Source organism: Crocodylus porosus, unplaced genomic scaffold (genome assembly GCF_001723895.1).
Source record: "Crocodylus porosus isolate Cpor-Errol unplaced genomic scaffold, CroPor_comp1, whole genome shotgun sequence".
In the NCBI taxonomy this organism is placed as follows: Eukaryota; Metazoa; Chordata; order Crocodylia; family Crocodylidae; genus Crocodylus; species Crocodylus porosus.
In genome coordinates, this window is record NW_017728947.1 from 3,693,675 (window position 1) to 3,720,154 (window position 26,480).

The following is a 26,480-nucleotide window of genomic DNA, read 5'->3' on the forward strand; positions in this document are numbered from 1 at the left end:
TCCATACACACAGATCCTAGGTCTCATCTCTTTATCACTCCTCACCAGGGCTGCTTATACATATGCACAGGGGTGCAGGTGCATTTTATTTAGAGTGGTTCCCGGAGAGCCACTCTGATTAAAACACATCACCATCATGTGTATTAAGCCCCTGCACATTTAAAAAATGGTTGCAAGATGCTTTATCTAAACTTCATTCAACAAGGTTTAGATAAAGCGCCCTCACAGCCATTTTTAAATGCATGAGGGCTTATACATGTCATGGTAAGGCCATGCTAAAGCGTTCTAATTGGAAGGCAAAGCAGCACTTGTGTAGGCAGCCCAGATGTCTTAGATCTGAGGGAAGCCCCTTGGGTGGGTCCTCACAGTGACTACCTCATCAGGTCCAAATGGGACTGGACTCTGCAAGGGTTTGCATTTGGAGGTAGCTTTAAAGTGACTCAATACCCTCTTCAAAAAAAAAAAGGCACTACTTATTCCCACACCAAAAGGAACAAGCCACCCCATGCCAAGGCATACAACAAAAAAGAGTCCTACACGCACAACCCCTTCTCTAAATTTAGCATAGCTCAGGCAAGTCTAGTTTATTCCCCATCTCTTTGTGAGGAGGAATAACATGCACTGCTCTTAGCATATGAGAGGTATCTCTGTCTCAGGGAGCCTTCGCAGCCTGTCCGCTTCTTCACTGACCCACCCTTGGCAACTCACAGCACCCCTACCCCCCATACAACTGAACTTTTAGTAGATCAGAATCTCTAACCGTCCCATTGTGTCTAATTTAAGTTAAACTTTCATTTATAATATGAAGCATCAGGAGGACAAATTATTAAGAGAGATTTTTTAATAAATGGTTGATAAATTGTAATCGGGTTGGAGCCGAGAAGTCCTGGCTATCATATTTGAGAGGATGCTCCTTACCCAGACCATTGTTGTCCCTCCCTGCCTGCTTTCTTTAACAAGCCCTTTAGCCTCCTTCAATTTAACTGCATCCATTAGGTGCAGGGAGCAACACAGAGTACAGCCAACGAGTCTCGCACAAGTTTCATGAAAGGAATACTGATAGGTACCCAAGGTCTCACATGGGTTTTTAAATTTGAATAATTATAGATTTATTACTTAACTTCCAATGATGTTCAGCACCCTTAGAGACTCTGAGAAGGTTACACACTAAGAAATATTTTCATCTAAATAAACTTACTTCATAGTCATAGATGAAAGGTACGTTTTCCATTGTGGTTTCCCACATTCATCTTTCTTTTTCTGCACTTGGCAAGATCATTCAGGTTCTGCTGTGCCAATGTACTGCCTGCAGGCACACTATACTGCCTCCACTTCCACTGTCCAGGAGATACATATATATATTTAAATTATCTCTGTTCTTTTGTCTTATCATGCCATGACTAGGGCACCTTTTCTCAACTGCTTTTCACCCTTTCCCTCGGTCCTGTGCACTGGAATGACAGATGCAGGAGCAACGTAAAGTCTTCCTGAGGTAGTTTTTTTACAGCCAAGACTCATGTCTTTCCAAGTGAAGGTGATCTTGCTGGGAAGAAGAAAAAGCTTTGATTTTTGCTTGATGGCTTTTCTTCGGGGAAGCTGAAGAGCCTGCCATGTGTGAGCTTCCCCCAACCAATTTGGGAGCTTTCTCCCACTGGTCATTGCAAATACTGGGACTACTTAAAAATAGGAAAGTACAAAGGAGAACTCAAAGAATCAGTCCCCCTCTTGCCCCTCCTTTGCTTTCCAGAAAATGTTTTAAATTGGGAGTGCGCTTTCCTCAGAAGCATTTAAAATCAATCATGAACCTCCTAAACTCTGCCCAATGTCCCCAACACACAATTTCTAGTGTTGTAAAGCTAAGCAAGATTACAGGGGTGATGCTACCTCTCACCTCATTTGTATAAAGAACAGCAGAAGCCACTGAGTATAAGTACGGCTGAGTGCATATAAACAATGATATAGATGCTGAATATTTTTCCCAGTGGAGTTTACACGAACCCTTTGTTCTGTCCCCTGCCACAGACTTCTAAAGGATGAAAACTCACGACATGACCACTCCTTTCATAAAGAATTGTGGTGTAGGAGGTGGGGCCTTGCTATGTTGTGCCCCCATCTTTGTGACTGTTTGCTGTATTAAATGCGGGGAGAGGCAGGTGGAGAGGGGGGGAGTCGGGATACCTGGGAGCAGACCCGATTGGAGAGAGAAATTAGGGGATTGAAGGCTTTAATCAAACGGTTCTAAAATTCAGGTGAGTGCTAAAGATCCACTTCCAGCCATGCTGGAGTGTTAATGGGAACAGCTCCCAGTGGAAGTTAGGGACCTGAGTACTTTGAAGGTATTTACAGGAATTACCTGTAAAAGCATGCTGCAAGGTGATGTGTTACTTGTTGGTACTTCTGGTTTGGAGGGATCTTTCCTTGATGACTCTCATACACACAGAGGTGATGGTAACCAACTGGACATTCAGTACACAGGGCCACAGCTATGTTTGCATTTAGCTGGTTCAATTAAGAGTGAGAAGTAAAACTTCCTAAAAATCCAGCGAAAGTAGAGCATGTTTACAAAACAGTCCATACTCTGCTTGAATCTACGCGGCTGTCTACTCTTGGGAACCCCACAGGGATGCAAATGCAGAGTTTAGGCCTGTAGATTTTATAGAGATGCAGAATAATGGCCCAGCGACGCTGAGATACAAGGAAGGAATTCCACAGAGGGTTTCTGCATTTGATATGAACTATGAGGATGGGACTTACCACTGTGTTGCATATTAGCTGAAGCCCTCAGTGGAAATATTTCTCCTGCTTCTCATAGAATTTTAAAATGCTATCATATCTTTCCTTTTTTAGAAAATGTAGATGTGAAACCATCCTGCAACTACATTTATGAACTTATTCTTATAGAGGAAATCAATGAAACCAGTGGTCAGCAGCATTTTCTGGTGGTGGGCTGGAATGGCCCAGGTCAGCTCTGAGGCGCTAGGACCTGGATTCCACTTCTCCCTGGTGCTGTTTCTCTCCATTGCCTGGCTGTGGAGCAGCAGCATCAAAGTCCCGGCTTCGTGGGCTGCAACCAGTGCTTCCATGGGCCAGATCCAGCCCATAGGCCTAGGCTGCTGAGCTCTGAATAAGACTCATAGACGGGGACATTGACTTAATGTATTTTGGGTTTTCTTAAGGGCTGCATATTCTTACAAATCCATATATATATGGATATATCTATACACACACCCCCACATTTGTAATGAATACCTATTTAAATCTATTTATGCTTATATGTATACACCTAAAACATGTTTGTGTAGGTGCATGTTTATGCATGTATATTCTGTTTTACAAACACTTAGAAGATTTCATCATTTCTTTATCATGTTAGCTGAAGGTGAATAATTGTTTTGTATTTCCAAAAGGAGGTGCTATATTCATATATTGGTGAGATGTTTGCAAAACTGGGCAACTGACATTTTCTATGTTAGCTTTAGGCTGGGTTGTTTCTCCAGTGTAATCTCCTTCCAAAATTGTTTTTCAAGATTGACCCTTCTAGTTGAGGAGGATTGAAAGTAGTGGCCTCTGAAGCTTTTAAGTCCTACTTCTGGATCTGTGTAGGACGACAGGAAGTGCTTTCTGCTCTAGCAGATAATTTTGTCCCTGCTCAAGTATTACATCCCCCGTTTAGCCTGCATGTCCCTTCAGTTTAGGACTGCTTGTCTTAGTACAGTGTTGATGTGTTTAGATTGCTAGCTGCCAGATTTTGGTGGGGACCATTGCTTGAGAACACAAGGACAGGTGATTCCATATGAATGTTAGCACTCCCATAAAGTACAACATGCTCATTGACAGAGCAGCAGGCCAACCAATAATAAATATTATCAGTGTTTAGAAGGGCCTGTTATCCCCCATGGGCCCCTACAGTGACAGGTTGGTGTGAAATTGCTGCTTTGTAGAACTCAGCAGGCAGAAGAGGCAGTAATCCCACCTCGAGGTAACCCCCTAGAGGTGAAGAGCTCATGATCTGAAAGAGAGGTTATCCTGGTGTGTGCACAGCAGGGCTGAGCTCTTAGCAGGTTGGTCTTTGAGCCATTCTGGTGAACGGAAGAACAGATGGTTTCATACAGAGGGGCCCTTCAAGAAGCCCGTGGGCCCCTACATGAAGTTTCTTAGTGAGCAGAAGGGAACAGTGATTTTATATAGAAACATATCTGGAGAGCCCATGACATGGCAAATCCTGCCAGCAAGGAGCTGGAAATGGTGGCTAGCTTTAAACAAACATGCATAACAGATCTGAGTTTTGGGGTCACTGGGATGGTCCTCTGATGTGAGAAGATAACATACCATGCTTATGGTAGAGTCAGTCTTTTCTTAGTACCTGGAACAATATCCTGCTCCTGCAAATCACCCATGGAATGGTTTACTATGTTGTGGAGGGCTTCACCTATAGCATACAAAGGGTTTTTCTTTCTGTACATAGATAACTTGTGCCAAAAATAATTTTCAACACACGCACCGAGCTTCTGATAAGGCCTTTTGCCTTGAGCTGTGCTAGTTTCCAATGGCAGGAAGCAGTAGCTGTCCATGTGTGAATACCCAGACCCAGAAGCAGGTGATAGTGCCCAGCTCCACTCAGAAAGAGAGTACCTGGGAGTTAATAGGGTCCTTTCCCTAAGACTTGATGTGGGGGCCAGGGAATCAGAAGATATGTCAGATGCATCACAGTAATGAGAGGATGAGGAAAGAGCTATGCGCTTTTCTGAGTGGCAGCATTCCTCCTGCTCCTCACCTCGTGCCTGTGCATGGGGCGGCTGGTGTTCAGGGGCTGTTGCTCACCCAGGGGTTCTGAGGGCCATCTCTACTTGTTGTGTCCACTCAGGTCTCGGTCGATCAGCGGAGCTTCATCTGGCCTCTCCACCAGCCCCCTCAGCAGTCCAAGGGTAAGTGACCTTGCTTTAGGCTTTCTTCGTACAATACCCTTAGCCATGCTTATTGCTTCTCAGCAGCTGTTCTGGTAGAGCTGTGGTTCTGTGTGCAATGCTTTTTATTTTCCTTGGCTTGCCATCAGTTTGTGTGGGTCAGGGAGACGTTTTTTGGAACCAAGGGCAGTCTCTCTTACCATACATGTTTCCTGTGTTGCCTGTGGTGATGCAGTAATTTTGCTGTAGCCCTCCTCATCCTTTGTATCATAATAATGTTTAAAGCCACCCTTATGATTAAGCATGGCTGGGGCCTGTAATGCCCGGCTGAAGACTCTGTGGCATGGTTTCAGCTAATGTTCTGATTATTACAAAGCCATGCTGGAGCAGCAAGCCATGTTAGGAAGAGTTGCTTGCTACAACAGAACCATGCTTGACAAAAAGTCAGTCTGGCTAGCACAGAGGACTCTGATGGAGCATGGGAGTAAGCACCATGCTTCATCCATCTGCTGTAGTTACTGCTTCTGGGAAAAGAAATTATAGGTAGCTGAGGGTGGAGCAGAAGCCTGACGGAAACCTAAGGTTGGTGCACTGAAAGTCTGGGGAAACGGAGGCACTCACTTCTGTATCCCATCAGTGAACCAAATTTTGTCTAGTCAAACCCTGCCAAGGCAAACTTCCCTTTAGTCCTAGTAGGCTCTTAGCTGAGTGAAAACCAAATTAAACATAAGAGAATAATTCCCTGAGTACCAGTGCACAGACTATCTTATCCACCTAGGAGCTATCCTTTTTTTTTTCTTGTGGGGTGGGGGGCAGAGCTGGGGCAGGAGAGACATCATCACCACCAGCCGGGGATCAAGCTTGATCTGCTGGAGAAGGTGTGCCTGGTGGAAAAGGTGGAAAGTTTCGGGGGACTTAAGTCATGCACAACCTTCAGCAATGATCAGTGAACCTAATGCCAAGCCAAAACAGAGCCAGGATGCAGTCGCTGTTGGACAGAGGCTCTGTTTTGGTGGGGAGCCTCTTTTGGGGCAGAGAGAAGGATTCCAGGAATAGCATCTGGCAAAGAAAGTTTTGTCAGTGCAGCTCCCAGCCCAGAGCCACAACAGAAGGCTCATGTCCTTATCCTTGAGCCTAGTCTGTGGTGACTTGTACCAGCTGAGGACTTCTCACATAGTTTTAAGGGTCTTCATAGCCCTTTCCAAATCCCCAGTCTTTCTGTGAGCAGGTACAACCCCATCCTATGAAAATTCATGCCTTAATACATGTATAAATAATACCAGCATCCCACATGCTTAAAATTGCCACTCCCAGTAAAACAGTTGTGTGTAGTTCCCATTCTCAGAGCCACCATCACATACAAGCTTCACTGACTTTTTCAGCTTCAGCATTGTTTTAAACATTTTCTTAGAAGTATTTGAGTTCTGAAGCTTTTTCCATCAGTATTTCTCCTGTTTGGCACCAAACAGACATCTTAGGTCCCTTCCTTCTGTGAATTTAGTACACCGGGAGCCAACAAAGCTCCATTTCATGCACTGGCATTGTCTGTGCACTGACATGATTGATATTAGCAGGAATGGGTAGGCTTCTGAGACTGGCATTAACTGTTGCTCTGGAATAAATGGAAAAAGAGCCCCCAGAATAGTTTTGTGCTCAAAAATAGGCAGCCAATCCTGCCAACCTAAATCATGTGAGCAATATTTTCTCACAGCGGCACTTACTTCCATTGTCCTCAGTGGGACTGCTTGATTGTATAAGAAATGCTTTCATAAATAAGATTTCCTGTGTCTTGTCTATTGTGACTGTGCCTTAAGATTAATACTTAGGCCCATTTGATTAAATAATTTTGAAAAGCTGTTTCACACCCAGATGGCATTCTCAACAGGCCATAACTATTGTAAGTGGGGTACATTTTGGACTTACACGGGCATACTTGGGATAAAAAAATCATTTAATTTAAAAAGGCCTAAGCGATGCTTATACTAGCACCTAAACACATGCTTGGGGGTGTGTTAATTAAAGCAGTTCCCAGAGAGCCATTCTAATTAAAACAGCTCACCATCACATGTATTAAGCATTTCAAAATGGCCATGAGGGCACTTTAACTAAAGCTCATTCAATGAGCTTTAGTTGAAGCGCCCCTGCAGCCATTTTGAAACCTGGGGGCTTAATACACTTGTCGCTGTGGGAATGCTGGAGCATTCTAATTAGAATATGGAGCAGACTCAGTTAATTGAATAATTAATTAGCATTCCAATTAGAATGCTAAGTAACACATGTATAGGCACCATTAAGATTATTGCAAGTAGGAAAGTATTTTAACAATAAAGCATGTATTTACGCTACTTGGGCACAATTCCATGAGATGCTGAGTTCAGCGGTAGTTGAAAGAGTTTGAATCTCAGAAGATCAGGAACTTAGTGCATCTTTTAGTATCCTAGTTGCACCAATAAGGCATGGGCCAAATTGTATTCTTGTTACACTGCTGTAAAACCAGTAAAATTAATGGCTTCAAATTTATGCTAATTTAAGTGAGAGCAGTTTGGTTTGATTTTTAATAAGTCTGAATCCTGAGCTGCCAAACATTATCTGGTGCATGAACTGCAAAAATTGCAGGAGAATCTTTCTCATTATTACATTCCCGTGCTTTTCCACTGGAATGGTTTGCAAATGGTTAGTGACCGATTCCTGCTAGTGACTTGCACAAGCCAGCCGCATTCCTAATCTGTTTGCCTTTCTGTTCCCAGTGGTAATTGGAGCTTATCAAAAAAGATCAGATATTTTAATTTTGAAACAGATTTGTGGAACCTAAGGTTAATAGAAATGTTTTAATGTAGTAGTTTTCTTTTGGTGTTCAGGGCCTGAATTAAAGCCCACTAAAGTCAATAAAAAGCCTCCCATTGTTTTCAGGGGTCTTTGGAGTAAGTCTGCCTCAATGCAAACAGTCTTGTTTGTTTGCTTGAACTATTCCTCCATATTTGTTCAAATGTTGAAGTCCTGTGCTAGTCCATGAGAACTAAGACATGAAAACCATTGGTCTGCTCACTGAAACGTGGAGCCTGGTCATATGTCTGTATGGCTCTTAATTAGAGCCTTTAGGTGTTAACAGCAATATGAATGAAAATCATTAGAGACCCAGAGAAGAAGCTGAGTGGTGGGTCAAAAATAAAGAGCCAAAAGAGTGATTTTTTACAATGTTTTCAATGCACACTATGCCCGTCATTATTAGCAACATCTAAGAAGATAGTTTTGTTCCAAATACATGAATTTTAGACCACCAGTGTCCTTTTTTAAAAGACTTTTACTCCTTGTGTTTGTGCATTGCTGTTCGCTGAGCTCATTTAAACTATTTTCCCAGAACACCCATGTAACTAACATGTGTGAATATTTCCCCCCCACCCAAAAAAAAAGAGGCATGATCCCTTGTCTTCATCACTCAGTAGTGGATTATGAGTTTTTGCTTGCCCCTTTTTAACTATGTTCTGTGACAGTCACCACCATCATGCCCAGCATGTGCTACTGGGACTTCATAGCCAATTTTGCACATAGTCGGTTAATATTAGGACCCTCCCCTCCCTGCTATGCTTCATATTCTCCTTTCTAATGCGGTGCAATAAGAATGCCCAACTGGTTGATGACGGGAATCGGAAGCTGGGGGTGGGGAATGGAGGCCAGGAAGGAGACCATGGGGCTCATGGGAGGTCTCCTTCCTTCCTTGGGAGATAGTCTAGCCAGGATCTTTGGGGATTCTCATTCTTCAGCTGTTTGCAAACCAGCACCCGGTTTAACCCTGGTTTAGGACCCTCGCCTCCCTGCTGTGCTTCATAGTCTTCTTACTAATGCCAAGCAGGTTATGTCAACCTGGCCAGGGGAGGAAGGTGGATGAAACTCTCTCTTTTCTCGGCCCTTTACTGATGGAGCCCATATGCCAATTCGAGTGGGGGGAGGAAGGAAGGGGAAAGGGAGGGAAAGGCTCTGTTTGGTGCCTGCAGTAACCTGTGCCGCTCCTGCTACTTCACGTGCGCCTCACTCCCTTTTTTCTTTTGGACTTGCATCTCTCTCCTGGGCTTGATGATGGGCACTTTGAGCTCCAGGAGATATGCCCAACCTAAGCACGTCTCAGTTTCTGTGTGGTTGGAATGGCTCTTTTTCCCCCTTCCTCACCTCGTGCTTCCCTCACCACTGGGCACTCAGAGCACTCCCAGGGAAGTGGCGCCTCTCTCCTTCTGCTTTTTTCTCAGTTATTTTAATTTTCCTCCCACCCTTTTTTTTTAATTTGTGTTGCTCTCTGTGGTTTTCCTTGGCTGACACATGGTTGGTTTATATAATAACGCCTGCTATGACACTGTTGTTCTCGCTGCTGCTGCTGCTGCTGCTGCCGCCGCCGCCGCTGTTGTTGATTATGCTGCGTTCCCAGCTAACTGCATGTTTTTTTTTTGTTTTGTTTTGTGTGTGTTTGTTTGTTTGTTTTTTGTTTCTTTGCAAACCCCCTCCCAACACCCCTTCACCTCCATCTCTCCCATCTCCTTCTGCCATGCTGCCTCTTTGTGCCTCGAATGGATTTTATTCTGACTTTCCTTTGTCTGCTCACCCACCGTGTGGGTGTCTCACTGCTCTCAATGTGCATGGACACTCTGCGTCTGTCTTTGTAGCCTATCAGAAAGTTTTTCATCCCTCCTCAAAACCCTGACCTCCCTTTCTCCCCCCGACCCCAAGTCTCCTTGGAACCCGATGCTTGTAGGAACGCCTCCAGGCCTGGACATGTTCTCCAACCAAAGCCAGCACTGCAGCCCAACCCAAAGACGCAGACTTTGCCATCCAAGAGCAAATTGGCTGAAAAACCACTCCAGTCTACCAAATCCAACCCACTCCCTACTAGCAATGCCAACCCCCCCTCTTCCCAGAATCCCCCTGTGCAGAACACTCCAAGTCGCCTGCCTGCCACCGGCTTTAACCCACAGCTGGCCGTTCCTACAGTGCAGACCAACCCTATGTCTCCTGTTAGATTACTCCCTTCTAGTACTGACCCAAGCACCAAATCTATCCCCATCATACAGGTCACCCCTCACCCCTCTCCAAGGGGAAGTCCCCTCCCTACCCCCAAGGGGACACCTGTCCATACGCCAAAGGAGAGCCCAGCAGGCACACCCAACCCAACGCCACCATCCAGCCCCAGCATTGGAGGAATGCCCTGGAGGACACGACTCAACTCCATCAAGAACAGCTTCCTGGGGTCTCCTCGCTTCCATCGCCGGAAACTGCAAGGTGAGTCCATTGTCCAAACGCCCACAGGCATTCTCATACCCCAGAGTGACCATGTAAATCTCATTTGCTGAGATATACCTATTAGTGCTGGCAGAACAAGAGAATAGTAGCTCTGGTGATTGCCAGTCCCAGAAAAGTAGGAGCAGGCTCTGTACGAGTTCCAACAGCACAGCTCTGCTCCTGAACTATGATCCCAGCCTGAAGCATCCCCTGAGTCCCCACACATCTCTGCCAATATACTTGAGTTAGGACTTGCAATGCTTCCTGCTATCCCCATCCTGTAGACCTTTATCAGGTCTCCCCATGCACCTCAATTCTGCCTACATCTTAGCTAAATTTGACCTTTAGTCATGATCTGCAGCACCTTTGCTAGACTGGGCCTTGTTATTTCCCAAGCCAGGTGCTCAATTGATGAAAACAGAGTGAGATTATCTACCCATGGTACAGCTCATTTTATAATCCTGTTTAACTCTTTCTTTCCCTGAATATAATCAGCACTTCCAGGTCTGTGTGGGGTGTTTCCATTGCTGGAGACCTGAGAGAGACAAGTTTATTTGCTACAGGACCCAGGTGGCTATTTCCTGTCTGGCATAGGACACCTGAAGTCACCTGGATAACCCCAGATGCTCTCTGAATCTAATCTGATTGCTTATGATTGTATAGCTAAGGTGTGGGTTTGAGTCCTTCACGGGAGGAGGACTACCTGAGTTATAGTGTGGAAGAGCTGAGGCATAGGCCCTGATTATCAGAGTCTCTGTATCCATGGTGGTGGATCCATCCAGAGAAGGACTGAACATCATGACTGTGACCTGACTTAGGCACCAGCCTGAGCCTCTGGCTGGAGCCTGCTGGATTTGGGATAAGGTGCTGATGTGATGGGCTTTCATACCTTGTCTGCACCTAGGAGAGTTCACAAGGTTTATCTCCCTATTTTCAATGCATATGGGCAATCTCTGGACAAAAAGCTTGATTAAGGTGTGAAAATTAACAATGGGCTTTTACTTATTTACTAATTGCAAGTGGAAGGTGGGAGGAGGCCGGGAACAATGGAAAGTGATGATCAGAGACCACAGGAATAACCTGACCCAGAGCCACTGGAGCCACTTAAACGTTCCTTTGATCTCAGTGATCTCTGGGTCAGACCCCAAGCGTATCACTAAATTAAAGAAGAATCAGTGCAGGGATCTAGAGACAGAAGGCCTGTGTTGAGACTTTTGGATTTGCCTGCTATTTGCAAGAGAGAGATGCATGGGGAGTGTGGTGCAAAGATGATTTCATTGATACAGAAGTAGGAAGAGAAGGGTCTGCTTATTCACCGTGTCCTTTTTCTCCCTCCCTCTCTTTGGCTGTGTATGTGCATGCAGTACCTACACCGGAGGAGATGTCCAATTTAACCCCAGAATCTTCCCCAGAGTAAGTAATTCATTAATACACTGCTTATCTTGCCACCCATGCATTTTCTTCCTGTGCCTGCTGCCTATTGCAGTACACCTGCACAGTGTTCCAAGACTCAAAAGATGATGTGAATACAGCCAGTCACTTGTGCATGCACTCGGAGGGTGAAACTGCTCTTCCGCTGTGGCTCATAAGTACAGATTAATGCCTGATGATGTCAGCAGGAGCTAGATCATGCTTCAAATAACCATCTTGCTTTCTTTGGGACACTGACTTTGCCCATTCTGAGACACCATCCTGCTTCCTTCTCTTTCCCTGTGTTTCTCCAAGAGACCGTTCCTTGGTCGGAGGATCCATATCATATAACTGGCTGTGGCCATGCAGTCACAGCTTTACCTTAGAGTACCACCGTTTGTATCCTAGGCATAGGTTTCAGTAGTCATTCCTGAAGCAGTACAGAAAAGTCACTGACAGTGGTAGCAAATGCAGCACTGGTTAGGGCAGCAGCCCCAGGAGCTCTGGCAGCTGTTTCATATTCACCATGCACATTGCTAAACATCGGTGCACAATTGAAACAATTTTGCTGCACAAATGTGCGTTGCTGCACAATGCATTTGGAAGGCCCTGCTGGAGAATGCTGCTCCAAACGTTCCGTCATACGTGCACCAGATGCCAAATTATTCCTTTTTATTTTCACAGCTTGTGTTTGTGCACCCGGTGCCCATAGAATTTCCCTGCCAACCAAGGCGATTTGGCGCTCGGTCTAGCCACATGCGTGTAATATTCATGAGCCCTAGATGAAGATTTTGGGTCCAAAGATCTCTAATTGGAGAGAGTGGCTTTGCCTAAATAGGTTTCCTCATCCCAGGGATTTGTACTGTGAAAGATGGGCTGCCCATTTTCAAGGCTACACTAAGGAGCAGGGTGAGGAGTCAGGGAGAGATCCACGTGGGAAAATACAGTACACTGTGTATTTAAAGCATGGGAATGTTTACCGCTGTGAGAAAGCATAAGGGAACTTCATAAAGAGGACAGATTTGCAGGAAAGAAAGAAATGATGGGCTTACCTCAAATGTTCTGTTGTGTATAAAAGCATAAAAGGCCTGTGAGCGAAATCCTTCCTTTCTTTCTCATTTACGTGCATCAGTGGAAGCTCCTCTCTGAATGTATTGTCTTTTTCACTCAGTTCCCCTCTTTTAAGAGCTAGTGCAGAGAGCTGGAGCCTGTCATTTGAGGCAGTTTGGATGCAAGTCAAGGCCTAAGGCTCTTTTTCCCTGTTCTGTATAATTGCCGAATTAATGAGTTCAATTGGGTTGCACACCGCAGTAAACATAATAAAAGTCGTAAAAAATAATGAACTGGATTTGATTTGAACGATAGATGTCTTCTTGCTCAGTGCCCACTTCTACATTTCTTTTCTTCCCCCCTTCCCCCCATAAGAAACAAGACAGCCTCATCAGGACCTCTATTGACCTCAAAAAATGTGCTGCTTTGCTTTATGACATCTTTTAACACTCTTCATTCATTTAACAGTCCCCATGATTAGGTAATGAACCTTGGCATGTCTAAGTAATGGCTGTTTTTTCTTTTATGAAAAAGTCCCAGAGAATCTTTTAGTAACGAGTCCTAAAGGGCCACCTTCTCTGTCTTTTGGGTAAAGCAGGACTGTTACATTTGCCTGAACAGAGCTGCACTTAGGTACGCCGGAGATCCCCAGTTTAACAAGGCACTTCAGCATGTGTGGAACATTAAACATGTGAGGTGCCCCCTCTGTATCAGCGGGACTGCTCACTGGCTCACACTGATACTTGTGCTTTAATATCATGCTGAGTCTAAGTCTAAGTGAGGAGCTGGCCAGCAGAGTTCTCGAGAATTTATGGGAGAAAGTAGAGCTTTGGAACCTTTTTGCCAGGAATAAAATTCTCTGTGAACTTCTCCATGATTATTCAAAAGGAAAAAACACTCTGGAAAAGTTATCCCTAATGATTAGATCCTTTTGCAGGTCTTTTCTGTAAGGCAGAAGCGTCAAACTTACAGCGAGCCAGCGTACCAGTGGACCACTGGATGTGGCTGGGAAAGAGTGGCCTGATACAGAACCTGAGACCCTTGGGCCCCAGTGGATGTGGTGATCAGCAGTAGAAAGGCCAGCAAGGGCTCGATATAGTCCTGGTCGCCCTCCAGCTGCTTCACTTGTCACCACTGCTGCAGCCCCACCTCCCAGCTGCTGGTCCCTACTGCATATCTAGTGCTGGAGCTGGAGCTGCTACACGACAGCCACAGCAGCTCTGGCTTCAGCATGGGACATGGGGCAAGGACTGGAGCTGCTGCTTCATGCTCAAGTCAGAGTCAGAGCTGCCTTTGCCACCGTGGCTTCCTCATGCCCCAGGCCGGATCTGGGGCCTTGCAGGCCAAGATCTGGCCTGGGGCACAATGTGAGTTTGAAACCCTTGCTATAAGAAATGTGTATTGTTTCATCTGTCAGGGACATCCCATCCTTTCTCTTCACTTCCCAAAATACCCCTTTCCTTCTCTTCCATGGCTGGACAGTGGCTGCCTCTTTCAAGGAGGATGCCTTTGCTGCATGCCTGTTTCTTTATTTGAGCCCAGAAGTGGTTATGCTCCCAGCTCTCACACCTTTCTGCTTTTGGCTCTCCTCTTCTCCACCCTTTTCATTCCATTCTCCCCTCCTCCTCTTGCATCTCCTCACCATGCACTTCTTTTGTTTTCTTTTACTCTTCTTTTTGTTTTTGGCCCAATGTCTCTTCCTCCCACTGTTAGGTGGTCTTGGGCTCCTCAGGCCATCACTCTTCCCTCCCAGAGTCAGTCAGCCCTTCTGCAGGTGATGCATCATTTCTTGTCAGCATCTTCAAAAACTGGTGCCACCCAGAAGGAAGAGGAGTGAACCTTGTGGTAGCAAACCTTATTGAAGCTGGCAAATGAGGAAGATGAGTGAGGACTAGGCAGGATTGTGGGGATATCCAGAAGGACCTATGGCCACTTAAGATGGGAAGAATGAGCAACATGTTAGTAGCTGGAATTCAGTGTTAACCAGTGCAAAGTAACGGGGATTAGAAAGAGCAACATGGACTGGACATACATACTGATATGTTTGAGATTCAGACTGAGTCTTGAGATGCCTAGGTTTGATTCTCTGCTCTGCCAGACTCCCTGTATGAGTCCCTGGATGTGTCAGTTAATCCTCGTATGCATTGTCTTCCCCTGTTTTGGGGATAAAACTGCTTTCTTCCTCCCATCCTTTGTCTCTTACCTACTTAAGGCTGGGTTATGACTTAGACACGGGGATCTGTGTGGGGAAGTAAAGGGAAGTGTAAGTCACTCTTTCACTTCTGCCTGATTCCCCAAATCCTAGGGTGAGTAGGGAATGTGCAGAACCCTTTTTTTCACTTCTCCACCCCAAATCATCGCCCTGCAGAAAAGATATCGCAGCCAGTCCCAAACTGCTGCTGCCCTTCAGAGCAAGAGAAAACCAGGAGGGAGCCATGCAAAACCAGGTCAGCAGTAGAAACTGTCAGTGTGACTAAAAGGAAAGAGAGATTCCTTACCCTGGGGGTCAACAGTGGAGCTTTGTCCACTTCTGAGCAAATCGGAGGATGAGGTACTAGACTACATACTTCAGGCTTCTCCTGTGCTTCAGTGCAAAAGAGACCTTGCCCAATGGGACAGTGTCCATAAGGTAGTCATTCTTAACCATGTACTGTCCAGTCTTATGAGGGCTAAAAGGACTGGTGGTCATGGGGGCAACATGCCTCCCATCTTCCTGCTGCTCAAACAGCTCCTGAGAAGTTTTTCTAGGAAAGAGGCAGGGAAAGGAGCTAGCAAGTGTGGGAAAGCCAAGAGAGCTGAAGAGAATTGTGAGGAGGGAGTTTGTTACCAGGAGATAAGAGAAAGTAGGAGATAAGCATAAAAAGGGAAGAGTTGAAAGCTTCATGCACAGCCAGTGCAGATCCAGGAAGTTCAATTGAAGTCTATGCCATCTTGTGTATCATTAGCAAAACTGGAGGCAGGGGGGCGGCACAGGTATCACTGAGGTCCTAAACTGGTCTGTTAAACCTTTATTACCAGCAGTAATGCATCAGAAGAAAAGTACCCATCTGGGCTCTGAGATCCCAGGCTGAGTTTGCAGAGCTGGCAGGAGAAAACCTCATTACTTTCCTTATAAACTGGGCCCCTTTGACCTTTAGTCATTAAAGGGGCCAATAAATACAGGGACTCACAATGTCATTTCAAAAAAATAAAAGGCGATTTCACACTGTCAAGCCATGTTTAAATATTCGCATCTTGGCGAGCCCCAGGTTGCAAGGAGTATACGTGAGAGAGACACTAGACCTCAGCAGTCAGTACAGCCAATTCCCAGTTCAGATTAAGATAGATATGGGCCTAGGACAACCAGACAGTTTAGATGGATAACCAGGTGCAAATCAGCTAATGAGCAAAGGCCCTTAACATGCAGGGAACAGTTTCCCCAGCTCTCTCGGGGCCTCCAGAGTTGTTATGGTGTGTGTGAGACACATGAGCTAATTAGTATGTAATTTCCTTTCATACTCTAACCCTGGCTCCTTAACGACCCATTTAAATGAGAGGCCCTTTCTCTTTGCTACTCCCTATGCTAATCTTTGGCTCACTGGCTTAGTTACAGCTGCCTATGAATATTTTAGGGAGTTATGGTTTTCTAGCTTCCTTTAATTGAGGGGAGTGGTGATTTACCAAACTGCGAGTGTATCCTTTTGCACTGTGCTGTTGGTCGCTTGGGGTAGATGGAAACAGAAGCTTATTAACACTGAGCCATCTTCCAGCTCTGATCTTTCCTCTGTGTGGATTAAATGAGCGACAAGGCGATAGTGCTGGGATGTATAGAGCTATCCACAAGTCAGGACTGAGGCCAGCTAAACTGAAAACAAGCTTTGTTCTCCCTCCCAGCGGTCAGGAGTCCAAATGAGCTTTCCAGTTTGCTCCTCTCTCCCCACTGAACCCCAGCCTGTCCTCAATGACCGTCAGTCTAACCAGCTCTATCTACTCTGTGAAGCAGATCCTGCTCACGTCTTTTTTCGGCTGCATGCCGCCTTGTTGGAATTTTGGACAGTAATAATTTCTTCTCCAGATGGTCTTCCTTTACTGAGAAAATGTAGCCTGGAGCATCTCTTTCTTCTATTAAGTTGTGAAGCAGCATCCCGCAAGAAGCAGGAGAACCTTTATGCACTGCAAATCAGACTTGACCCAGTGCTATAAAATACTCTGCAGGGAATAATCTTGCATTCTTAGGAAGGTGAACTAAGTGGCAGGCCTTTCCATCTCTAATAAATTAAATAAATGCATACCTGGCACAGCTTGTCTGATTTCACTGAAGTATCCCTTAGGGTTAATTTGACCGGTAGTTCTGTGTTTGCATCCTGCAGCTGCAAGTGTCTTCTCTCTGCCCCCCTAATTTTCCATAAGGGTCATAAATTACCCTCAAGCCTCTAGTAACGTGTGGATGGCCATACAGTTTTCCCATAGGACCTTTTATTTTATCAATGAATGCTAAAAAAATGGCCTTGGTGGAACCACATGGATGGAAACAAACATTTGGTGAAAGTGCCAGTGTGCAGACAACAAAATAATTTCATTTATTATGGACTGAATACTTGATGGAGCACTAGGGATTGTTCATAGAGTCATAGAGAAGTGGGGCTGGAAGGGACTTCTGGAGGTCATGAAGTTCAACCCCCTGCCTGAGGCAGGGTCATCCCTGTCCAAACCATTCTGTACAAATCCATTGTCTAACTATTTAACAAAACTACAGTCAACCCTGACACAACACAAGACATAACATCCTAGCCTGTCACAGGTATAGCAGGGGGACCATGGTGGCCAACATCCTGCCGCTGGAAAGGATGTTCATATATGCTCAAGAGTTCCCAAGAAGAGGGCCATGCCCTCCACTGCAGAGGAAAGAAAAGCCCCCACAGTCCATACCAGTCTGACCATGGGGTGATATGGTGATTGGTCTGACCCTGCGTGGAGGAGCAAGAGCCTCTAACCAGGAACCTCCAGGTTTAAATCCCAGAAGGAGCATTGGCACACCTAGTCAAAATCCCCAGCTTTGGCTGCAGCCAACACACAGTGCCTCTGAGGAAGGCTTAAAAAACCCCTGACATATGTAACAGTAGTGGGGGTCACTGACTTTTAAAATTCCTGCGTGGCGTTTTGTGCATGTGTGTGGCTTGATGCTGCAAGAAATTCCCGTGTGTGTGTGTGTGTGTGTGCGTGTGCGGAGGGGGTTAGCACAAGAACCATGCCTTGCTTAGATTTCCTAGGTGGCACTTAAAGTAAGGTCTAGTCCTCTTGCTGGCTGTCTTCACAGAAGAATATTCTGCCCACTGACAGTGAGAGGCACGGTTTACTTGAAAGAAGGATGTATGTTTGATACATACCACCAGCAAAGGGCAACATCTTCAGGGAAGGAGCATTACAACTCCTGAAAAACCAAGTAGGTTGAAACTGGGCTGGAGTGGCCCCCAAATTCCAGGTTGCCAGTGTTAGCAGTATCCATAAAGAGGCACAAGAAACAGAGAGAGCCTTGCAGGGCTTTTTGAGACCTGCACACAGATTGAAGGCATCCTGCACCAAAGACAGGACCGACTGGTGTGTTAAAACAGCTAAAACTGCTACACTCGCTCCTAGTTTTCTACTGCTGATCCTATATGTTGCTCTAGCAAAACAATGCAATCTATAGTTTGGTGGCTTTTTTCTGAGTTAATGCAGTGTTCTCTGCTGCCTCAGGTTATATCACACCAGCCACTCAACGTAACAGCGTCACCTTTGAGTCAGTACACACATGTCCATGTGTTGTTTCTCCAAGTGCTAGTGCCCGTGAAATTATGCTTATCTATTCTAAAGCTTCCTTCTTTTGGTTTCTTTTTTTCTTTTCTGTTCCTGTCAGGCTTGCCAAAAAATCCTGGTTTGGTAACTTCATCAACCTAGAAAAAGAAGAACAGATCTTTGTGGTCATTAAGGACAAACCACTAAGCTCCATCAAGGCTGACATAGTCCACGCTTTCCTTTCGGTAAGTCAGTCCAGCAGGTGCTATTCACTCCTCTCGCTGTTCAATTCTAGAGACTTTATGAACCCAACTGTGCTCAGGCAAAACCTATACTGTCTTGCATTTATCCCTTATGTGCCTATTCCTGCAGTCTATTCCTTCCTTAGTTCCCTGCTTGAACCTGTCCAACTGGGGAGCTAGATTTCTCCAAACAGATGGTAAACTCTGAAGTGGAAAAGCATTGCACCTTCCAAGGCAGGTGCCCCAGGCCTGCTGTACTCACCACTGAAATACATCCAGAGCTTGAAGTGCCACTGCACTGTGTAGAAAGTTAATTTCCTTAATCAATGGTTCCATTTTATTTATGTCACATTATCCTTCCCTTCTCCCTCCGGGTAGGTGCCTTGACAGTCCTCAGAGTGCTCTTTCCCTTGCACCAGGCAGGTAAACCTGCATCACATCAGACTTCTGCGTCTTAAGTTTAATCCTCCTTCTCTGCACCTCACGAATGGAGCAGGTTCATTTCCTTCAAGGACTGCAACCTCAGTGGCAAGGGGGTGGTGATTTCAATCTGCAGCTCAGGTTTTTCTCTTTCACACGTGTGATCTCTGGGACTGGCACCCCTGCATGTGTGCATGTGTATGTGTGACAGGGCATTTAGCATGCCTATCGCTTTGAGGGGAAGAGGCTGAGTGAGAAAGTGTGGCAGGGGCCAATTCAAGAGTCACTTGATCAGAAAGGGGCTGGGCTTGAAGTATATAAGCCCAGGGCCTGGGCTGGGGAGGGAGTCTAGCCCTGAGAGCCATGGAGAGAGGAGCTCCTGGGCAGTAGGGCTCCTGGGCAACATCTAGGCTGGGATAAGCAACACTGGAGGTTTGTGGAAGGGATTAAGGGAAGGTAAGGAGGTTGCAGCTGGCCAAGAAGGGAAAGAGGGGCCAGAGAACCTGGAGGCTTGTAGCCCATGAGGGGCAAGTGCCATCAGGGCCAGAGAGCCCAAAGGTCTCACTGGTCCAGTAGGGGAGGAAGGAGGCCAAGGAGGGCCACAGCCAGGGACTGGCAGGGCCAGGGGGCCCCAGCAATCTCGACTGGCCTAGGAGTGAAGCCAGGGCTCAGAGAGAGGAGCCAAAGACTGGGGAGTCACAGCCAGAGACCAAGGGGACTAAGGAGCCCATAGCCCAAGAGGAACAAGGGCTGGGGGGGCTGGGAGCCCATTGCTCAGGAAGGAAGAAGGAAGGAGTAGCATCTGCTAGGTATAGGTAGGGTGTAAGGGGTGGTTGGAGCCATGTGATTAGCCCTTAAGGCAATGAGCATGGGCACTTGTGTTCATGAGAGATCTGACTTGGGGAGCCCTGGGACAACCTCTCTTTCCTAAAAGTATCATTTCATCAAAGCATGGCAAGTGAGGTGAAGGGGAGATTGCCCACAGAAGGCCAAGGAGGCAGGGGCTGAGGGGGTCTCCAGGGGCATCATGACCACTACTACAATGTGCAGTGTGTGTGTGTGTGTGTGTGTGTGTGTGTGTGTGTGTAGAGGCACCAAGAGATTCACCCTTCCAGATCCAGAGATCTCATTCTCTCCCCTCGCCCAAAGGACATTTAAATGAGGTAGATGTTGATTTAAATGCTTTTTTTTCATTTCAAGAGCATTGGAAATACCCATATTTTGTTTAAGTGTCCTCCCAGACCCCAGATTTAAGGGTTGGGGGGTTGGGTTTTTTTAAATATAGTTTGCCAAAATAACAGTCAGTTTCAGTCCTAATGATAGACCTACTCTGAAAACTTGCTTTCCATAGTCAGGACCCTGTAACCTTTTCATACACAGCAGAGCATAACATAATAGTGTCCGTCACCCTCTGGAAACCAGCACACTTTTACGTAAACTGCGTCTGTCCCATCGCCTGGCCCACAAATTCAACTCAGAACAGAGGGTTTGCAGAGTGTCTCAGTTCATAGTCCTATCTCTTCTAGCAGTGCATTCACTCTGAAGACCCCAGTTCTATCTCCTAGCCAGCTTCATAATTAAAAGCAAGGCATCAACCCGCTAAGTAAATCCCTAGGGTTAGTTATTCCAAAGAACTCAGCTCCTTTTTTTTGATCCCAGATCAGTGGTTACATTTCTAAAGCTTTCAGCACTTGTGAAATTCTGGCCCTTACATAGAAGAATAAGTAGGAGCTGGGTGTATTTGAAATTTTGGCCTGAGCCATGAATGCAAACTGAGCCCTGAGTAATTGTGAAGCTCTTCAAGAGTCAAGGTACAAGGAGTATTCTGCTTAGTACTGACAACTCACAAAATGTTTTCACTGCCCAGATTTTACCAGCACTGGTGTTTCCTAATCAGGGTAGATCCTTTGGCATAGTCCAGATTCTGGTACACTTTATGTGCCCAGGTCAGCTATCAGGTATCCCTCCCTAGTTCTGGTCTCTTTGAAATTGGACCATAAATTTTCTACCTTCACCTGATACCAGCTGTCACTGAGTTGTAAATATTGGTGTCACCCATACTTGGTTGTACACCGTTACGGAGCAAATGGAGGTTTGAAGCATGTCAGATACTTGACTGGCACGTACTCTGTAACTATGGCTCAATCCAGCAAGGTGTTGTATATTCTTATGAGGTGCTGGACACAAGGCTTTGTAAGTTTGAGCCTAGAGGAAGCAAATCTTTCCTCCTCTGATGTCTTTGGAGTCCTCCAGAGAAAAAACAACGGTTCTCCTTAACTAGAGTTTTTGTCATCTTGGTATTTGTCCTCTGACTGTACTGTCTCCTGCTCCCCACCCCCCCTGTTTCAGATCCCCAGCCTCAGTCACAGCGTCATCTCACAGACGAGTTTCCGTGCAGAATACAAGTCCACGGGAGGTCCCGCTGTCTTCCAGAAGCCGGTGAAGTTCCAGGTGGACATAACATACACGGAAGGGGGCGAGGCCCAGAAGGAGAATGGGATCTACTCTGTCACTTTCACACTCTTATCAGGTAACCATGGCCAGCCACAGTCCACCCCTCTGCCGGGGAGCCCAGAGCAGGAGCTGAGCAATGGGAGGGAAGAAGATGGAGATCCAGAACTCATGAGGAGAAGGGCGAATGTAGAAACGGAGGAACACGAGGGACAGCATAGACCTGTGATGACTTGGGCAGCAGTGTGCACACCAGGAAGGAAAGGAACGCCCAAGGGCAGCATCAGCATCGGAGTTTATAATGTTGTGGCTGGCTTAGACTTCTTCCTTCCAAGTCCTGTGCTCTCGTCCATGCGTCATGGCAGGATGCCGTTGCATGCATTGAACTTGCTCGGTGCTAATTCTGTCGTGCCTTGCTAGTTCAGTAAATGTCTGTCTCTCAGCACTAGGGGGCCACAGGGCTCCCTCCCTTACCAGGAGCATAAGTTACATGTAATAGCCACTCAGCTGGCTTAGCTAATCACAGGGCATGCTGTGGGAGAGGTGGGCCAGCTCAAACTGAGGGGGAGGGACTCCAGAACTGAGCCTCTCACTAACCTGGATTCTCTTCTGTGTCTTCTCTGTCCCCATCTCCCTCCTCTTTCTGACATATTCCCCTTCACCAAAGGCAGAGGAATAAATCCCAGTCCCTCATCAGATCCCACTGCTGGTTGCAAAAGCTTAGTGTGTGCCCTTGGCCTTCCTTTCCCAGCATCCCCTTGCTCATCACAGACTGCCTGTCAGGTCTGAGGAAGGAGTCATTCTTATTTATGAAACCTGGTGGCTCTAAGGTCCAGCAAATTTGTGGGTGCCACAAGTCGATTTTAGGCTGCCCTGGCACTACTCGGTTGCAAATGGCCTCAGCTTTGGTAAGATAGCATAGTCTAAGGTAGCATAGTCTAAGGTCAAACTCCGTTAGGTGGAAATTGGAATGGATCTGTCAATTAAGAACCTTTGGGAGTGAAACTGGCCGTAATTCCCAGTTCAGGATGGCAGGGGAGCTGTCTGAGGGAGGAGGAAAACTCAAGAAGAAAAAGTCCTGATGGGGTCTCAGATGCCAAGAAGGAAGAGCAGCTCCTAAGCATGGCCCTCCTATTGAGTCCTGCATGGTGGTGCAGTAGCATCTCATGGTCACACTCCTTCACTAAGTCACAGATACTATCCCAGTCTGATGCTGGGGGAGAAGACTGAAAGAGATATGCTTTTTCTGTCTTCTCTCAAATCCTGTGTGGCTGCACGGGGACTCTCCTCTCACAGCCATTTGTGGTTCTCCCCCCGCAGGTCCAAGCCGTCGCTTTAAGAGGGTAGTAGAAACCATTCAGGCACAGTTGTTAAGCACACATGACCAGCCTTCAGTGCAGCAGTTATCAGGTAAGTCATTCAGCTGTCAAGAGCTTTGCTTCAGCAAGGACATGAAGGCGAAGCGTCCCTCAGGCCCGAAGGGCCAGGGAGCATGTCCCTCTGACTGCAACTGCAATCTAGCTCTGGTCAGACAGAACAAGAACTCCTCTCTCACCCACCCCATTCCTCCCTCCCTCATCCCCACTCCGGCATCCCACACACATTCCCAAAGTAAGCAGCTCCCCCTCCTCTTGCCCAAAGAGCCATTTGTACCCTCTTCCAAGGCAGTGCCATCAGCCACATTCCAGGTTTTCTTCAGCTCCAGAACCCTTCAGCATAGGGAGATGTGTAAAAGACACCAGATTAAAGTCCCAGCAAGCATGCCATGAAAATCCCAACACTGGAGAGTCTCAGATTAGCAAGAAGTTAACAGCAAAACCTCTCTGAGCCCCAGGAGGTCACAGGCCACGCAACGCATTGAGGTTCTGCAGAACTGGAGCTTGCACTTCAAAGAAGAATTTAGTTTCTTTCACTGTTGTAATGAAAGCCTTCCAAGTGCAGCCCATTGTGATGTCCTCTTCCTGAGTCTGCACTCAACCTGAAACGGTGACTCAGAGGTGCAGACTGGCTCCAATCCACAAAGCATGGCAGTGTGTTCACTCTAAAACCTAATGATGACATTTGACAAATGGCATTTGACAAATAGCAGCATTACCTCTTTCTATGCCAATCATTTTAAAAGAGAGAAGGGAGAGAGTTAAACTCCTCGGGAGGGTTGGGCATCAGGGGTTCCTTAAGAGATGGAAATGCAGGGGGTAGAAAAGAGGAGACTCTCAAAGACAGGGAAGAGGGATCAAGACAGTGAAAGGAAGAGAAGGTGAAGTCAGACACTGCGCAGAGAACCTTCTCAGGGTGTGATGATGAACAAAATTAAAAAAAAAAAATTGGTCAGTAAAAATTATACCTGAGACTCAATTTCTATTTTGATCTTTGTGCAAACCTGCCATTGATGTGGATTGGAGATTTGCTGAGCAAACCCCCTTAAAGAAGTTTGCAACTTCTCTAATCCTCACCACTCCCAGGCCCTTATTGCTTCATCTGCTGAGACTGGCTAGAAAGATTTAGACCTTGTTTCTCCTAAACATAGGACACTGCCTGAACATTTCCGTTGGGAGAGTTCTGTCAGTGACATGGAACGAAATACATTTGCTTGCCTAGCAGGTGAAGGAAAGTGTTCGAGACAATCATTCTGTGGGAAATGCATCTGATACACAGTTTTGCTCTGTTTCTGGAATGGGGAAATCAAATTGTAGATTCAGAATCTCCTTCCCTTCTGTCTAAAGCTTCACCAGAGTATCTCTCAGTAGCAATGAAAGTTCAGCCCTCCATCAGTGAAAAGGGGGGGAATGTATATAAAACTTGCACGTGCTTAGAAAAAGAACAGCCAGGCTCCTGGAACTGAAATGAGTCTCCCCCAGCATGTGGAAATATCCAGGCAATAGGGTGGCCCATCTCAGACAAACAACCTTGTAATCAAATGCCCTGCTAAAGAAGGTGTGTGTGTTTCCTGAGGAGAGAATGGATGCACTTGGAAAATGTAGCTTGGAATCCAGGGTCCGGGAGAAACAAGGGAAACAACAGGTTGGGGGGAAAGAATTAAAAGATTATTACAGTGAAAGTGACAGCCAGTATCTCAAATCAGGCAAGCCATAGGACACGTCTCTCAAGCTCAACTGGGATACAGGATGGTTTGAGAGACTGAGAACAGCAATTCCTCATCTGGTCCAGATGGGCTGCGGTTGGACAGAAGGACTTGTCATCATTAGGTGGCAGCTGTGACAGTCATTTCCCAGAAACTAGAGTGAGATCAGTTAACTCTGTCCATGGGGGAGGCAAAAGAGAACTCGGCTTCCTTCCTGTTCCCCTGACACATTGAAATTGTGTGTGGTCGTGTACAAAATGCCTGGAAACACGGTGCAAAGGTGAAGTGAGCAGGGGGCTCAGCCGTGGGAGAGGCAGTGAGTTCTTTGGTGAGTCAGGCCCAGCCTTTCTCGTCTGAAGGATGTCACACTGCAGGGTGGCCTCTCTTGGAGAAGGAAGGGAAGGAGGCAGCAGTGTGGACCCCATACCCCGTCCCAGGAAACAAAGTTAATATGCAGTTCTCTTTGACCTTCCTCTTCCATGACTTCAAAGGCATTGAAACCAGCAGTATCAGGATGTTCACCTCATGCTGCTTCGGCACCTGCCAACACGTGTTGAACTCTGCTCTGCTCTCCAAATACTTTTAACAGCCCCACCCTGGGTACTGTGAGCCTCTACATCAGCATGGCTGTATCCCAGAACTCTTCCTCATGTCATGTTAATGAGCTCTATTGCGTTTGGCCCCTGCAGCCTGGTAAAGACAGGTCAGTTAGCAAGGGGTTGCCAACCTACCAGCCTTTCACCCCAAATAATTCACGGCCAGATGCTCCCACCCTTCCTGCATGTCAGATAATGCTTGATTTTGTATTAATCTCTCTGGAACCAACAGCATTACTCATGGGGTGATGCAGCTCAGCCTCAGCAAGGCTGAAAGGATGCATGCCATATATGGTTTCACTTCCCCTGCTCACTGCCACAGGCCTACCAGCTATGCAGGCCTCTCCCTTACATATAAAGTCAGGCATGTGGAAGGATATGTTTCAACAGTCATGCTTTAGAGCAGGGCAGCCCGTCCCTGAAAGTGTTTCCCCTTCCGTCAGCAGCATCAGCAAGGACCTCTTGGCTCCTGATACTGATGCTCATTCTCTCTCCTGCCCCTCTTTGATCCACTTGAGCAACATGCCAGCCCACTAAACCGGCTTGCCTGGGTTTCAGAACAGGACTCACTTTCCTTTGTTTCTCATTTCCTCCAGCTCACAAAAGCCTTTGTAGATGTTGCGTTGTCTATGTGTGTGCGCATGCATGTATGCGCTTCTGAGTGTGTATCTGAGTGTGCATGTGTATGTCTCCCTCTTTGATAGAGGTAGGTGTGTTTCTGTGTCACACTCTACAGTCTCACTCCCCAGTTAGTATCATTCACCCGTCTTCCTGTGTCCAGGAATTCACTCTGCTTATTCCCTTCCAGCTACTCAGAATGAATAAAATAAAAGCCATCATTAAAAGTCTAAGTCCATGACAACCATATTAGAAGTAGAAGTCACTCATTAAAAATTCCAGTCTCTATCAGAAACAGCCCAGCTGGGCAGGATCAGTCCAGCCCACCTTCTCCTCCAGTGCTGCACCAGTTAATCCCTTGCTTAAGACAACCACTGGGGCAAAATCAACATCACAAAATCCATTATGCTCAGCCCTGCCCCTAAAAGAATCACTTTCTCCTGGGCCAAGAAAGAATATTGTCTCTGTGGACATTCAGCCTTGACCCCAGTTCACACCTGGCTCTATGCATCTCAAAAAAGGACCATTCTGTGCTGGGGGACAAATAAAGGGGGGGGAGGGGGCGGTCTCTGTAGAGGGAGGAAATCCCAGATCTTTGCTTTTGTTTTAATCTAGTACAATCCCTGTTAAACTGTGCTCCACTTTCCTCTGGTGCAATAGGATAATAGAAGCAATAGCAATAGGAACA

The 26,480-nt window shown here is 46.4% G+C and overlaps 1 protein-coding gene across 5 annotated transcripts in view; it reads left to right on the forward strand.

Moving 5' to 3' along the window:
- BRSK2 (BR serine/threonine kinase 2) overlaps positions 1-26,480 on the forward strand; it is a 488,884-nt gene that overhangs the window by 440,644 nt on the left and 21,760 nt on the right. For all 5 annotated transcript variants that reach the window (XM_019552172.1, XM_019552173.1, XM_019552174.1 and 2 more), the window contains 6 exons: positions 4,865-4,925; positions 9,962-10,169; positions 11,534-11,582; positions 18,505-18,628; positions 21,395-21,575; positions 22,817-22,906. In XM_019552172.1, coding sequence (XP_019407717.1) covers positions 4,865-4,925; positions 9,962-10,169; positions 11,534-11,582; positions 18,505-18,628; positions 21,395-21,575; positions 22,817-22,906 — 713 coding nt within the window. The remainder of the gene's footprint in view (positions 1-4,864; positions 4,926-9,961; positions 10,170-11,533; positions 11,583-18,504; positions 18,629-21,394; positions 21,576-22,816; positions 22,907-26,480) is intronic.